The sequence below is a fragment of the Corvus moneduloides genome, chromosome 13 (genome assembly GCF_009650955.1).
Source record: "Corvus moneduloides isolate bCorMon1 chromosome 13, bCorMon1.pri, whole genome shotgun sequence".
Lineage (NCBI taxonomy): Eukaryota > Metazoa > Chordata > Aves > Passeriformes > Corvidae > Corvus > Corvus moneduloides.
This window is the reverse complement of record NC_045488.1, coordinates 20,420,311-20,435,903: the sequence shown is the minus strand read 5'-3', so window position 1 is coordinate 20,435,903 and position 15,593 is coordinate 20,420,311. Positions and strand designations below refer to the sequence as shown.

At 55.4% G+C, this 15,593-nt stretch overlaps 1 protein-coding gene across 3 annotated transcripts in view; it reads right to left on the bottom strand.

Annotated features, from left to right (window-relative positions):
• The window catches only part of ZNF609 (zinc finger protein 609), a 64,916-nt gene that overhangs the window by 38,774 nt on the left and 10,549 nt on the right, over positions 1–15,593 (bottom strand). For 2 of the 3 annotated variants that reach the window (XM_032123385.1, XM_032123382.1), the window contains exon 2: positions 11,557–12,423. In XM_032123385.1, coding sequence (XP_031979276.1) covers positions 11,557–12,303 — 747 coding nt within the window. In that variant the 5' untranslated portion in view covers positions 12,304–12,423. The remainder of the gene's footprint in view (positions 1–11,556; positions 12,424–15,593) is intronic. The other variant, XM_032123383.1, reaches the window with a different exon arrangement.

Below are 15,593 nucleotides of genomic sequence, written 5' to 3'. Positions count from 1 at the left end.
TTGCTGAACTTCATGAGATTCCCACAGACCCACCTCTCCAGCCTGCCAAGATCAACCTCTTGAAGAAATCCAACCATACGACAAGACAGTCCCAAACTCCAAGGCCACTATTAGTAAAAATTACGCAATCTCCTCCTCCTGAGCCATGCTGGCCATCTCCAGCAGGTCTGGGATGACTTTCATCATCTACTCCCAGGGGACTCAGCCTCATTTCCAGCTGACAAGTCTCCAGCATATCGAAGAAGGCTTATTTCCCCCCCTCCCCTCCCAGCCAGGGAGGGCAGGAATGCTAATGGCATCCCATTTAAACAAGCCAGAAGAAACCCAATCCACCCGAGCCAAGGCCCTGCCTTTGCCCTTTCCATTCACTGGCAATCCCTGCGTGAATGCGGCTGTCAGGACATTTCTTGGGTTTCCTTAAGTTCTCCTGCCAAGTTCTGATTAAAATCCTCCTAAGTGGTTTTCTCTTTATTCCATTTCCTAGAACTGAGAAGCAATGCAGACCTGAGAGCAGCTCTGAGTGCTGGAGCTAACAGCCCCCAACTCAGCCAGGCCATCCGAGTCTCCCACACCAGCTCATTCGGATCAGTGGGAAATTGAAAGCAATGCTCTTCCCATCTCTCGTATCAGACCATCAGCTCCCAGCGGAGACTGGGTTTTAATGGCCACGTTCACTGGCAGGAGGCTGGGATTGCTCAGCCGACAGGGGCTGCCGAGGCACCTCACCTGCTTCAGTGTCATGTTTGAAACACGTCTACCAGGGAGGAACATTCCCAAAGGCTTTTGGACAACACACAACAGTGGAGCAGTGGGGAAGGAGCAAAGCACTGCACTGTAATACGTCTCCACGCCCAGAAACATCCAATTTACCAAAACCCCAGTCTCTCACCCCCACTCAACATGCTCTGGTTCATGATGGTGGCTTCAAAAGAGAAGGTAACCTCTCACCACAGGCTCCTTGTGCTACCGGCTTGGGATCTGCACCAAACTGGATCCCCTCTTTGCCCAGAAAATTCTGGCTGCTTTGGTGGCCTTTGGTTTCTTGCCCAGAAACAACAGGCACCTGCAAGTCTAGTCACTCTCATTCCTGCGGCCGAAGGCTGGAGGCCATCGGGACACCACCAAGATGGCTCCTGCCCTCCCAGCCAAGAATAGCTGAGGAGAGCCCCTTCCCTGCAGGAAGGCACATGAATTTGGTCCCGGGGCTCAAGCGGACCAAGAGCACTGTACAGGGGTAATGCAAGGGAACCCCAAAACAGCCTCTGTTCATACAAGAAAAACCAGAACCAGATGTGCTGCTGCCCTATCTGATGCGTCTTCCTCCTTTGCAGGGCCCTACACGGGGAGCTGCTCCTGCCAGAGCCAAGGCCTTACTGATGAGTACACAGCCTGGAAATCCCAACACTTCCAGTTTTTAATGCCATGAACCTCCTCATGGCCCCTGGGGGAACAGGGAAACACCGACCCTGCTGAGAGACCATGAGGACAGGACACACGCTGGTCCAAGCTGCCATTGAGGTTTCTGTCACAGGGAACACCAACAGCTCCTGTTTTCTAGGTCTGGAGGAAGCAGCAGGGAGGAGCACAGGCTATAAGCCCCTATAAAGCAGGGCCTTTTCCTGGGAGGTGGCTCCTCCACAAGCCTGGTAGGGATCTGGCAAAGCCACGGCACATTTGGTCACATTTGGGCGTGGCTTCACATGCAACTTTGTCTTTTTGGATGCAAGATCAAGATCCAGACCCAGCCCGAGAGCTGAACCACCTGCTCTCCCCACTCCCAAGGGGCTTCAACTCTTCCCCCAGGCCAGGGCAGCTCTGCTCCTGGCTGTAGGGGTTTGACCAAAAGGCTGGTTTCCTTCAAAGGGACATTCACCACTCAGCCCCTCCAGCTCCCTCACCCTACCCACAAAGCAGAGCATTAATAGCCAGCCTGTGAGACCATAAAACACTAATACCCAGAGAGTTCCTGCACCTTGAAATGTTAATGCTGAGCAAAGAAAGAAACCTTCCTGTCAGCAAACCAGGTCCGTGATATACAGACACAGTCACCTTCCTCCCCTCCAAGCCACAGAACAGCAAACAGCCCTGGAAATGCTGAAACTTCGCTCTGTGTACAAGGTACCCCACAGATCCACTGCTCCCACCTGTGCCCAGGCAGGAGAGGCTTCACCAGCACGGGCCAGCTCTGCTTGATGACTTTGTCACCACCTCAAAGAGCTGCCTGGTGCCCAGCCATCCTCCCCTTTCAGCCTTGGAAGGAATTTCCCCTGGCCCCTGAGCACATGGAGCCCAGACCCAGCGCTCTGCTGTTCTTTCAAGCCCCTCTTAGCCATTCGATTCCCGGAACTCAGCTCCAGCTTTCATAGACTCATAAAGGCTGAAGAAGACCTCCAATGGCTGGACCTCTAGTCCAGCCATTAACCCAGCACCACCACGGTCACCACCATACTCCAAGTGCCACATCCACACACTTTTCAAACACTTCCAGGGATGGTGATTCCACCACTTCCTTGGGCAGCCTGTTCCAATGCCTTGCCACCCTTTCAGTGAACCCTTTCTTTGTTCCCTTCTCCTCGCAAAGGGGCATCCATTCTTTACACCACGGTGGGTCAGAGGGACACAGAAGTGCAGACCTGGGGCTTGGTGTCCTGTGGGGAAGGCAGGTCAGCATCCCAAGCTGGCAGGGCAGCACCAGCTGGAAATACTTGCTTGGAGCTGGTGCAGTCACAGTAGCCATGGCTCTCGGCGCGCACCATGTCTGGTGTGGGACCACACGGACACAGCAGCCTCTCTGCTGCACCGCAATGGTGATGGAGCATCCCAGCTGCAGTGGTACCGATGACTTTTGGGATGGCCTCCCCTTTCAGACAATACACCCCAAGACTCTACTTGCCACTACCCACATAGGACCCACTGGATGGGTGCAGCTCTCCCTCCTCCAGCCTAGCTCAAACACAGGACCAAGACCCAGCTCCAGGGTCCCTTTTCTGAGGGCTGATCCTAGGATGGTGACCACCAGCCACACGGCACGCCGTTCACTCTGAACATGGCACAGCCATCTGTTGAACAGATGAGAGGGCCATTCCCAGCACGGGAGGCAGCATACCTGCACCCCGACGAGTGGAGGGAGGGGTGGGGGAGCGAGCAGGGGGAAGTCTGGGAACAGCGTTCATTTGCATAATACCTGGGGAAAATATCACAACGCTGCATTTCCATGGCTAATTGGGGGAGTGAGCGAGCTTCCTGGAATGAAACTACTTTCTGGCTTGGGAAAAAAACCAAGAACACAGCGCCACAACCACAGGATCTGTAGCTTCAACGATGCCTTCTCTACCCAGAGCACCCTCGTGCTCCCCCCAACAAACCCCATGCTCAAGCCTAAGAGGAGAAACCAATCCCTGCAATGGACAGGGGAAATTGAGACATGCAGGCTCCTGCATCTGCATTAAGGGAGGGCAGCCCAGGGGGTGCTCTTACTCCCTCAGCACCAGACAAAATCCACTTTTGAGCTTTATCACACCTCATCCCCTCAACAAGACAAAACATGGTGACCTCCACATCCCAACCAGAATTCCAGCTCAGGCTGCAGAGCAGGCATGCTCTCCACACTATTCATCACAACACATTCCAAGACACCCCAAGCGAATGAGGGCCAGACAGTATCTTAAAATAAATCTAGATACCAAGTTTTAAAGCCACTTCAGTGTCAAGGACAGGAAAAGTCAGCAGATATGAGTACATGCCATCACCACACCGTACAAAAGCTCTGTGGTAGCATCTTCCTGCACAGGGATTTATCCTGCCCACAGAACACTGGGATGGAGCCAGCACCATTCAGCTGGCAAGGCTGGGAGCACAGGAGGAGGAAGGATGGGAGCACAGGCACCATGTGCTCTCCTGGATTGAGCAGAGCTCATCAAAACCACTGTGAGCCCTGTGAGAGGCCAGTGAGACCCTAAAACCTTTATACCACAGCATGGTCCCAGCAAAGCCCCCATCTCCAGCCCCAGGTGCCACTACAACTGCTGTGCCCCCACCCCAGGTGCCACCATCACTGCCATGCCCCCATCTCCAGCCCCAGTGCCATCATGGCTGTCCATGCCCCATCCATCCCAGCTCACCTGTCCATGCCAGCCCACAGCCTGAGCTCACCCCAGAAAACCCTGAGCACGTTTATTTACATCAGATCAGCTCCCTGATCTGGTCCGTGGGCAGGAATGAGTAACAGGGACAGGAATATCTCGAGCAGATGTTGTCACCAAATACAACATATCGTCAGGCTGCTGGTGGCTTTAAATCATTCCGGAGCCCGGCAGTTGCTTCCCAGCCCTGGGCTGCTCTCCCAGCTGCTGCTCAACAGCTCTGAGCCCTGGGGTGGCTCCTCTTGCACCCACTGAGTGCTTGAGCTCCAGGCACTGATCACCACGAGGCAGGAACGTCACAAAACCACCCCAGAAAGTCCACAGCAATCACCACTGCTTTTTCTCCTGCCCACCTTCAGCTCTGGGGATTTAAGTGCCCTCTTGCCCAACACATCTCCAGGGTTGCCTGCACACGAGGATTCACAGGGAAGATGGATTTCACAGCTCCAGACCAAAGCAGCCTCGAGAGTAGCAGCAGAGCAATGCAGCACTGTGAAAGCAGTGGCACAGAGGATGTCGTGCCTGCAGAAAACAGGGAAAAGGCCGTGAATCCCCAACCAAGCAGCCTTTAAAAGCATAGGAGGGGAAAAGCAGGCAGCCTGTGCTCTGCAGCCCTTTCCCGTGGCCTCCCTGGCTGCCGGGTGGAGGAGCAGCTTTGCTCATTAGCGGGTTATTCCTGGCACACTCCCCCTGCATCAGCTCCCCGGCAGGGCTTCAGGAGCAGCTCGCAGAGTTTTGAAGCTTTCAGGGTCGCACAGCACTCCAGAGGCGAAAATCTTCCTTTAAAGAAATCTCCCTCGGCAGATAAATGGTGCTGGGTAACTGGGGTCATTAGGCTAATGAGCAGCTACAGCCAGCCTGGAAGCAAAGCAAAAAACACCACAGAGTCTACCAGAGCCCGTTAGCCTCAAAATCTGACCCATCTCCAGCAGTTCCCGTTGCTCTCAGGGGAGGAATCAGGCCCATGAATCAGCAGGATCAATCACCCGTCAGCCTTCCCATCAAAATCTCTCATCAAAGCACTGGGGGAGCCGATTCGCAGGTCGCTTGCACCAAGGAAGCAGAGAAGGGGCTGTTCCTCCTCTGTCCCCCCTCTATCAGCCCCCTCGTTACCACGGTGTCATTCCACTCTCACACTTCAGGAGTGGGGAGGTTTTTCCTCTTCTTTCCCAGCGCTGCTCCATTTCCTACCACCATGTCCTTGACAGGGAGCCACATGTCCTGCTGCCCGTTCTGGCAGAGATCAGGCCATGTTTCAGCATGACAGGCAGCTCACTGGGATACAGCAATGCTGATGGGTCGGGCATCAAAGCTAACTCAGCCCTTTAGTCCTTCCTAATACTGCCATCTGGGAAAGCAACCAGGGAGAGATGCAATTTTCCCTTTGTAAAGCCTTCAGAGGTGGGATCAGCTGGAACTCCCAGCCTGCTACATCCAGTGGTTATAAAAAAAAGCCCACATATAAATAACCTCTCAGCAGGAGCCAAAACTCCAGCACTAACCCCATGGTTTGAAGTGAACGAGGCCAATTTCCTCCTTTGTAGCTCTTGACACATGTTGGCTGCATGCCCCCTTCTTGCCTTGTTCCTAGAGCAGAAGGCTCCGGGCGGCGGGGCTGGGGACGATAAGGAAACGAGTGGTGTCATTCCCAAGGACTCCCAACACAGCCCTGTCAGCAGCTCTGGAGGCGGCCGATTCCAGCATGGCTGGAGAAAAAGAACCACAGCGAGCAGATCAGGCAGGAGCCGGTAGCTGCCTGCACGCCCCTGCCACCTCCCTGAGCTGCCAATTCCCCGGAAAGAGACAAGCCCTGCAGAGCAAGGGCTGGGAAACAACTTCTCCCCAGGGTTTCGGGCATGAGCAGGTCCCTACCCAAGCACTGGGCTTCCCACACGCCCTAAAGATCCCCAGGGAAAATGAAGCACAGGGTGAACACCAGCTCCAAAGCCAGCTTTGGAGGGTCTGTAAAGCAACAATTGTTTTCACCAAAACAGCTCTACTGGGAGTTGCTCCACCCAAATTCTGGCCCCAAGACAAGGAACCCCACACCAGTCAAAATCCCAAGCACATTGTCAAAGCACAAGGCTGGGACCAGCCCGCGTCTCATCCTGGTTCTCCCCCACATCAAGAAATGTTCCCAAGACAGTCTATGGCCATCTCCTGTTGGGCTTGGACCCAGCAGAGGGACTGGGAGATCTCACCTCTTCAAGCTGGAGTCTCGCAGAAATCCCTCACCCCAATCCTTGCTGCTGCACCCACAACCAAGCTTCATCCCTCCCCCCAAAAATAGAAAAATGGCTAAAAAAAGGCAACCACGCTTTCACTCCAGGTAAAGGATTAATGCTGCAGGACATCTGGCACCTGGGGGTCCATCCCACATCCCACTGAGGCTGTAGGACCAGCACTGGAGACACCACGCAGGTCTGCACCCCTGGATTAGGGCGTGAAGGTCCGCAAAGCTGACACCAAAGCCACCCTGCAAACTGCTGAGTAAGCCAGCAGCAGCAGGGATAGTGCACAGCATTGCTTGGGTGTATTTCTTTTTCGGCAGCTGCCACTGGTGTGGGGTCACCACCCCACTGCCTCCATGGCCACCTGATGCCGAGCACTCCCTCTGCTGCCACGCTGTCCTCCCACGGAACCACCAGTTTTGGTGTGAACACACTGCAGTGTCCCCCATCTTACAAGAGCCCCTCTCTATCAGGTCACCCACAGCAGGGATGTCTGCTCTGAGCACGCACAGGACATCACTACACTGTGTCTTGGGAGAAGTTCAGGAGAAAAAATGCACCGGTGGCTTCCACCCCCTCTCCCGCAGAGGGACACGGATGAATCCACCCTCCTGGCTGCCCAAAACCGCAGCACACGTGACCCAGAGAGGCTTTTCAGAAGAGCCGAGTCTCCAGCGGCTTCTGTTTGCCTTTCCCTTGTCTGCAGCAGCGTCGCATCTGGACGCTCGTCAGAAGAGAAGGAAAAAAAAAAAACCCCCTCCCTCCTCCTGCTGAACAACCTCTCAATCAAAACAAAGCCGGAGCGGCAGCCAAGAGCTGGGAGGCTCTTTTGTTTAATGCTCAACATCCCCCGGCCAGGCCAGCACGCCCCGGAGTGCCAGGAGCGGGTGCAGGGGCCCAGTGTGGGCAGTGTGGTGGGTGCAGGGCTGGTGAGGAAGGGGCCAGCTCGACCACCAGCCCCAGGGCCAGCTCAGCCACGTGACAGCGGCTGGTGGGGCAAAACCAGCGCTGCTCCTCTGTGCACGGCCATTTTGCTGAGCTCGGCTGCTTGCCGAGAGCTGCCATTCCCTCCCAGCACCAGTGTCCCCCAAACCAAACCAAACCAAACGCCAACTCGGCTCCAGCCACCCCCAGTGACCCAGGGACTGACCCAGCCACTGGTCGCCATGCTCGTGGGTCCACCAGCACAAGCTCTTTTCTCTCCCTGCTGCAAGTATTTTAGGCTCCCACTGCTGCCCCTCCACATATGTTTTGGGGCTCCAGGGAGCCGCTCAGGCACTGACCACAGCCAAAGGCAAGCCTTCTCGAGGTGCTCAGCCCATCCCAGAGACCTTGGAAGGTCTCAGCAGGGTTATCACCAGTGGGTTTCAGATCAGCCCCATCCCTGGAGAAGTTATCACCTGTGTCCCAACACACTGATGGCACTGGGTTCGAGGAGAGCGCATAACAAGCCAGGACACGGCCAAGATCCACAACAAAAAAAAGGATATTTGGGATATTCAGTTCCGAAGGCTTCACCCCAGAAAGCAGCAACCAGAGCCATGGGGCCACTCTGGCAAAACACATCCCATAGAGCCCAAGGGCCATGTCCACAGGCTCCATCACTGCTGTGTCAGACATGGAGAGAGGTTGAACTCGCCCATGGACACAGAGCCATGGAGCACCGGCTGACACGGAAAAGTGTCTGGCAAAACCCAAAGCAAAACTCCTTCCTACACCCAACAAGGACTCGACGGCTGCCAAATCCTACAGCAAGATATTGGAAGAACACAAAAGCAGAAGTAGAGGCAAGTGGGGTGAGCTGGCTGGGGCAAGAGCTGGCTGCGGCATTGAAGCACCTCATCAAGGAAAAATACTCCCTGCTAAAGTGCTCGTTATTCCAGCCATGGAGATACAACAGAGCCTCCTGGCTGGCGGCTGCCGGCTCAGCACACATCTCCTACGGGGAGGTCGCCTACCCCAGGCTGAAGGCAGCGGAGGGACAGACAGTCTCCCTTTCTTCATCCGCAGATGGAGACCAGCTTCCCTGCCCGAAACGGAAGCGGGAGCAGCACAGGGTTAAGCAAAGGACAAGCTAAGGGAGACCAAAGGTTGGGCTGAGTCACGTTGTGGCCGTTCCTGTTTCAGTCTGAGCAAGTTTCTCTTCCCAGGCGGGGCTTGTCCCCAGGCCAGAGTGAACCTGCTGCCTTAATCCTCTCAATGCACTGCCTGGAGGAGTTGCCTTCCCTCCCACAGCCAGCATTTACCTCTGCGCTTGGCTTGTCCTTTGGACGCCACATGCAGTTTTTGGGCCACTGCTGCAGCTTTCAGGAGACAGGACGGGCCCAACGCCACATCCCCCATTGCATCCCACTGGTCCTCCACCCTGCCCCAGGCATCCGCCCAGCCTCAGGCTCTTCCTCGAGACACAGAACTGCTTTCCCACCCCTTACCATGCAGACACCTTTCTTCTCGCCCACGGCTTTCCCGACCCAAAGGAAGCCATCCAGCTGCCCCCAGGAGGCTGACGAAACACAGACAATGCTTCCTCCTAAGTGACACATGTTCCTGCAGATCCAGACATCAAATCCCTTCTCAAGACAGGGATCAGCCCTCCAGCCTGAGCCTTCACCGAGGGGGTTGTGCCTGAACCTGGACAAGTAAAATGGCAGAACTGTCCTCACCAGGTGTCAGCACAAAGAAGATAGAATCATTTGGGTTAGAAAGGGACCTTAATGTCCATGTTTTTCCACCTCCTGCCATGGGCAGGGACACCTTCCTTCCACTAGACCAGATTGCTTCAAGCCCCGTCCAACCTGGCCTGAACACTTCCAGGGATCCAGGGGCAGCCACAGCTTCCCTGGGAAACCTGTGCCAGGGCCTCCCCACCCTCACAGGGAAGAATTTCTTCCCAATATCCCATCTAACCCTCTCTTCTACAAGTAGGAAGCCATTCCCCCTTGTCCTGGCACTCTTCATCCCAAGTCCCTCTCCAGCTCTCCTGGAGCCCCTTTAGGCCCTGCAAGGGGCTCTGAGCTCTCCCTGGAGCCTTCTCCTCTCCAGGTGAGCACCCCCAGCTCTCCCTGCCTGGCTCCAGGGCAGAGGGGCTCCAGTCCTCAGAGCATCTCCATGGCTTCCTCTGGACTCTCTCCAGCAGCTCCATGTTCTTCTGATGTCAGGACCCCGTGGCTGGAGGCAGCTCTGCAGGTGGGGTCTCACCTGAGTGGGGCAGAGGCGCAGAATCCCCCCCTCCCCTGCTGCCCATGCTGGGTGACGAGCCCAGGACACGGAGGGATTTCCAGGTGCCAACACACATGACCAGGGTGTGTGGAGCTTCTCGTCCACCAACACCACACCTCACGTTGGTCTCTCCAACTGCAAAGAGTTTCTGCAGCTGTATCAGTGAAAAAAATAAATCTTTAATAGTAACAACACAGCAAAGCCATGCAGGGTACAACCCAAGGTCCTGCAGCTCCAGTGCTGGCTGTCACAGCAGCCAGCACAGATGGCTACGAGGGAACATAACAGCCAAGCATGTTGAGGTATTTCCCAAACCAATTCCCAGGCCTCTTCAGGCTTTTCCCAAGCCAAAACACATTGCCCTGTACACCCCCCCAATGAGTTTCTCCTCCACAAGCCCACCCAGGTGCCCCAAATCATAGGCGGACTTCCAGCATCCACCGCTTTTAGAAGCAGCATTCCAGTCCATCATGCAAAAGAGCATCTGCTGCTCTTCCTGGTTTCATTCACTTTGGTTCCACTGCCAGAACAAAGGAACATGTCTCCACACCTGAATTTCACAGGCTTCAATCATCTGCCCCAGGAGTCTTCCTCTCAAGTGGAGGAAACACCAATCTATTTAGCAGCCCTTGTCCCAGAGCCATCCCACGGCTGACCATCCCCACCACCCTTTTCTCCGTATATGCTCCCCAACAAACCTCTGGTCTCAGCACCTCTCCCAATGCCACTGTGCCCTCCCCACCCACTCCAGTGCCCCCATTGTGATCCCCACACCGAAGCAGAAATCCTCCCAAGGGAACCTGTGGCTGCAAACATGGTGACACTGCTTCTCATACTCCCCAGCCACTCTCCTGACACACCAGCACATGCCGACGGCTACAGGGCCAAGCCGACCCGAACGCACGTGCTTGTGGGGCTCACCCTGTGCGTGACAAACACAGGGCTTCACAGGCACGTGCCCACATGCCAGTGACACCTCGTGTGCAGCTGGCACAGAGGAAAGCATAGACCTCCATGTGCTCAAAGTCTTCCCCACCTGAACCAGAAATTGCATCAGCCACTGTGACTGCTTAGAAACCAGCAGAGTGTCCTGAAAAACGGCCAGATGCAGACACAGCCATGAAGCCACCCAGAGCCCAGCAGCGCCCAGATGGACAGGAGGCCGCTCATCCTGTTGGCCGTCTGCCACTGGCAGGGCTTTTCGTGCCCCTGGTGACCTGGAAGAGCAGCTTGGCCAGCTCAGCATCACTGCCACGTGTTAGTAGAGGAGTGACACGTCAAACATCACCCATAGCCACCCAACAGCCCTAGATCACCACCACAAGTGGGACAGAGCCCATGTACCATCGGCAGACCCAGGAATGAGGCGCTGACTCCTGCCAGCCCTGCTCCTTGTGCTCACCTGCATGCCCATGCAGATCCCACATCCACTAACACGTTAAGGGATCCTTCTCTGCACATGATGCAACCGGCGAGAAATAAATTCCTTCAGGAGCTGCAGGGAGCCTTGACACACAAGGTGAAGCCAGTGGGATGCAGAGCACAGCACAGACTCTGCGTCCCCTTGGGAGATGGAGCAGGCAAAGCACCAGGACATCACCTTGACTTCAGAGTGACAGAGGCCAGAGAGGACTCACTCAGCACAGCCACAGTGCCGAGAAAAATCAAATCTCAGAGGGTACAGCAGCATGGTACCTGGAGCACAGTGTCTGCAGGTGATTTGCTCACACATGGTTCCCAGCAGCCAGGCTTGACCGGGGTCACTCCATCGCCATGTCCAGACACCAGCACATCACACGGCCAAACCACCTTCATGCCAAAACCAGGAGGCAATGGCCACACATCAGTGCTGGCCCCAGCAGTACATGACACACGGTCCTGCTCCCTTGCCACCCACAATGCCACGTCCCAGCAACGCCATGTGAGCAGCAGCAACAGCACCCATGCCCCAACACCTTTCTTACCTTCTCTGACTTCACCTTTTTCAGCTGCCGGCACTCACTTTCTCCATCCTCCAGCTCCGACTTTACTCCCAAAGGATTGAGCGCAGCTCCCGTGTCAATAGCTATACTCCCAAGCTGCTCAGTAGTAGCAGGCTCTGTCCCCTGGCCCCCATCATACTGTCCCACCCTCACTGCCAGGGCCAGGGGCTGCAGCACGCTAGGCTCCTTCTCTGCCGCAGCCCCTGCACCCTCAATCCTTTCCTTCTTGCTTTTGGATGAGCTGCCCTCCTTCTCCTTCTTGGAGCCAGCCACACTGCGAGACGCCTTGGCCGACTTCTCCGAGCCCTTCGGGGTGACGGCGGGCACCAAACCGCCCGAGTTCGCACCATCCCCAGAGCGTCCTTGAGCCTCCTTCTTGCCACCAGCTCCCTCACTGGGAGTGAACAGGGACGACCCTGAGGTCGGCTTCCCACTGTCCTTGCCAGTCTTGCTCCTTTTCGACTTGGATTTGCCCTCCTTGCCCTGCGGGCCCGGCACTGGGCTCACAAACTTGATGTTATCCGGTAGCGTCGCCACTGCATTGGGTGCCGGGAGCCCCACCTCCTTGGAGCCCGACATTTCCAATTTCTGCTGATCCTTCTCCAAATCAGCGTCCAGGTCAATGATGAGATTCCCTACACCAATGTCCCACTCATCCCCGCTGTCATACGTTTCAACCGGGTTCGCATCAATTCCTTTCCCTCCGGAAGCTCCGCTGCTCAAGGACATCTTAGAGTTAACGGCCCCTCACGGTTCAAGGCTCTTCCCTCTGCCTCTATGCCCTGGGGGTCACCTACGTCCTTGGGGGGCTTCCAGTGGTCAGGGTCTGCCCAGGTGACGGCATCGCTGCTGGAAGGGAGAGCAAAGAGAACAGGGTTACACACAAAGAACCATGGGCAGGCAGATCATTGACAGCCACACCTGCAGGCAGGAGAGATCTGGGCAGGGTGAAACCCCCAACCTCCCAAATCTCCCTCGCAGCATCCTTCTGCCACCCCCTGGGCTGGGGCTGCTCCACAGCCGCCCCCGCAGCAGCGGCCATCTGGCACCAGTCCTCGATCAATACCAGCCCTGGCAGGTCACGGCTCTCGGCTCCAACAAGACATTACTCACACATTTCCCTGCTCGCCATTTCCCTCTGAATTATCGAGCGCTGCCCCTGGGAGGGAGGATTGATTCCTCTCCTGCCAATGCCACCCGGAGGGAGGGCTCCTCTCCACACCAGCCTTGCTGCAAGGGACAAGAGCTGCTCGCCAGGGAAGTCAAGTGCCTTGGTGGGAAATAAATCCCAGGCTTCAGAGTGCCTGTGACACTTGGGACGCGTCAGAGCAGTCACCAAAGGCCAAATCGCAACGGGAAGCATGAGAGTTCCCATCCCATCTGCACCTCTGGGCAGAGCAACACAGCACCCTGATTTGGGGTGTTTACCACCATCGCCTCTGGCCATGATAAGCTTCCAGTGGGAAGCAGAGACGCAATTGTAGAAGTACCCAGTCTTAACCGGGAAGCAAGCGTTCAGCCCTACCTGCCCACACCACAGCTGACCCCGGAGAGCACAAAATATCTCCTCCCTGCTTCCCAGCCTCTCTCCCAGGGAGAGAAACAAGAAAGACACCCACGCACAACCTGACACAGCACCCGAGTCTTGGCAATTACCCTGACGAGACATAATTAACACATGTAACAGCTTCTTCCCAGCACCGCCCAGCCAGGCCGCCTGCTCTCCAGAATCCTTAAGAAATCCTTGACCACCCATTTGGATGAGGCTGCTCTCGAGCAGCACTGTCATCCCCTTCCCTGCCAAGCTGCAGGCCTGCCTGCTCCTGGTACTATTTACAAGTGACACTTCAAAAACAGGTGACTTAAAGAGAAATGAGAGGTAAAAAAAAAAAAAAACAAAAAAACACACCACACACACACAAATTTCTCCAAACCCCAGCAGGCAGGAGCCTGGAAAGCAGCTTCATGGTGCATTTCCAGAGATGCAAACACTGTAAAAATGCCAGGGATTCTTTCATCAGCCAGGCTGCCGCAGCCAGACCATTTTCCATCTGCTCCCCACAGCATCCTCAGCTCTGTACAGCTAATAATCCACTCTCTGACAGGTCATTATGGAGATTTTTAACCCCAGGAACTGGGGGGCTTGCATGCAAGCTAGAAATGAAAAGCACTGACCTCTCATTTCAGCAGCAGGGAAAATGCCGAATCAGGAGATCACTTTGTGCACCGGAGTCGCTAACGGCTTCCCAAAGCTGCCCTGCGTGTTTCTATGGCCGCCTCCTCCTCCCCTTCCTACTCCTGCCCCAGCACCTGCTCCCCAGTTCCAAGCTGCTGTGTCCAAACCAACCCCATCAACCTGCCTCTCCAGAGCCTCTCTCCAAATCACCGATGGGGCCGGCGATTGGCAGCGAGCACCTCACCCCTGCGCAACACTCTTTGTGTCACGGATCCACAGCAATTCCTTTGTGCGGGTGGGCAAAGACGGTAACGAGCTGGATGAACCAGATTTTTGGCTGGTACCAGTCCCTTCCCAGCCCTAAGGTGAGGCATGGAATTCAGGAACAATCCCAATGAAGTGGTGGACCACTGATGACCACTGATGCGCAGGAACAACCCACAGGAGCTGACAGCAGAAGATGAAGTTCAATCTCCAAATCCAAGAGGTGCCAACCCAAAGTCGGAGCACGCAAAGAGCCATGGCAGGCTCGGGTCAGAGGGAAAAACAGACAAGGATCTGACCTCGCAGTGGCAGGAAAAAGACAGACAATCTGCAGGGTTGTACTGCAACACGCATATTATCACCTGCTCCATCAACACCTGCACGACGCCAGCTTCGCCAGCTCTCCACTCCCACCAGGGAATTCACCTTGCTGCTCCAAACGTGCACATACACAGGCACACACATCTCTGTAAATATTATTTATACATGTGCAATAAGGAGAGCAGATGAGCGGGACTTGGGTCTGAAACTCTGCAAACAGCAGCAGCTTTTGCCAACTCCTACCACAACAAAAGGAAGAAGGAGCCCAGAAGTCCGCTGGGTCCCCGGCAATTAGAGAGACAGGAACAATCAAAGGGTTAGAAAACAAGAGGAGCAAAAACCCTCACCCTACGGAGGAGGCGCCGAGGGAGCACAGGCTCTGCTAACGCAGACGGAAGGGAACCACAAACAGGACGGACAGGAACATGCTGGATTGGCAAGAGCAGGGGAAAGGCACGTCCTAACGAGAGTGGGGCAGGGAACTCTAGACATGCCACCACAGGAAGAGGGACTGGGGCAGGGATCGGCCCTTTCCAGACCAGAGCTGAAGGCTGGGACCCTGGAATGCGATCTGGGGGGGATCTCCTGAACATTCTCCATTGCATGTGGCTCCAAAGCATTTCTCCACAGCTTTTTCCCTCCCCAAAACTCCCATCCCAGTTCCCCACTTCTCTACTCCACTATCACGGGCTCAGCCTCTGCAGCCAGAGGAGCATTTGGGGTCCCTCTCCCAAGTCAAAGCCCCAGGGACCCCAACCTGCCACACCATTGTTATTTTGGGTGCATAGGAACCCCTGGCCACCGCATCCCACGGCCCAGAGAAAGAAGTGCCTTTCCCACCGCCTGCTTTGCCCAAGCTGGAGAAGCACCGGGTGGTATCCAGATCCTCCCCACTCTCCTGCCGGGGGAGTAATGCTGCCACAAATCACAGCATCTCAGAAAACAGAGCGAGGAGATTGATTCAGCTGTAAACGTGTCCTTCCCCTTACCTCCTGCCATCGCAGGATTGATCCCCGCACAACATGAAAGGCATGTGCTCACTTGTTGGCCTGGAGACCTGCCAACAAAGCGTTTTAAGAGCAGTCCTGGAGCGCAGATCCTATAAGGAGACAGCTTTCTGCTTGGGAATGCTGCACACACACAGCACCAGACATGAATAATTCAGCTCCATTAGGTGCTGAGACCTCTATAATCCACATCTACGGGCTGGGACTGAGCCAAACCGTATTCGGAGACAAACCTGAAAGTTCACTTTCAG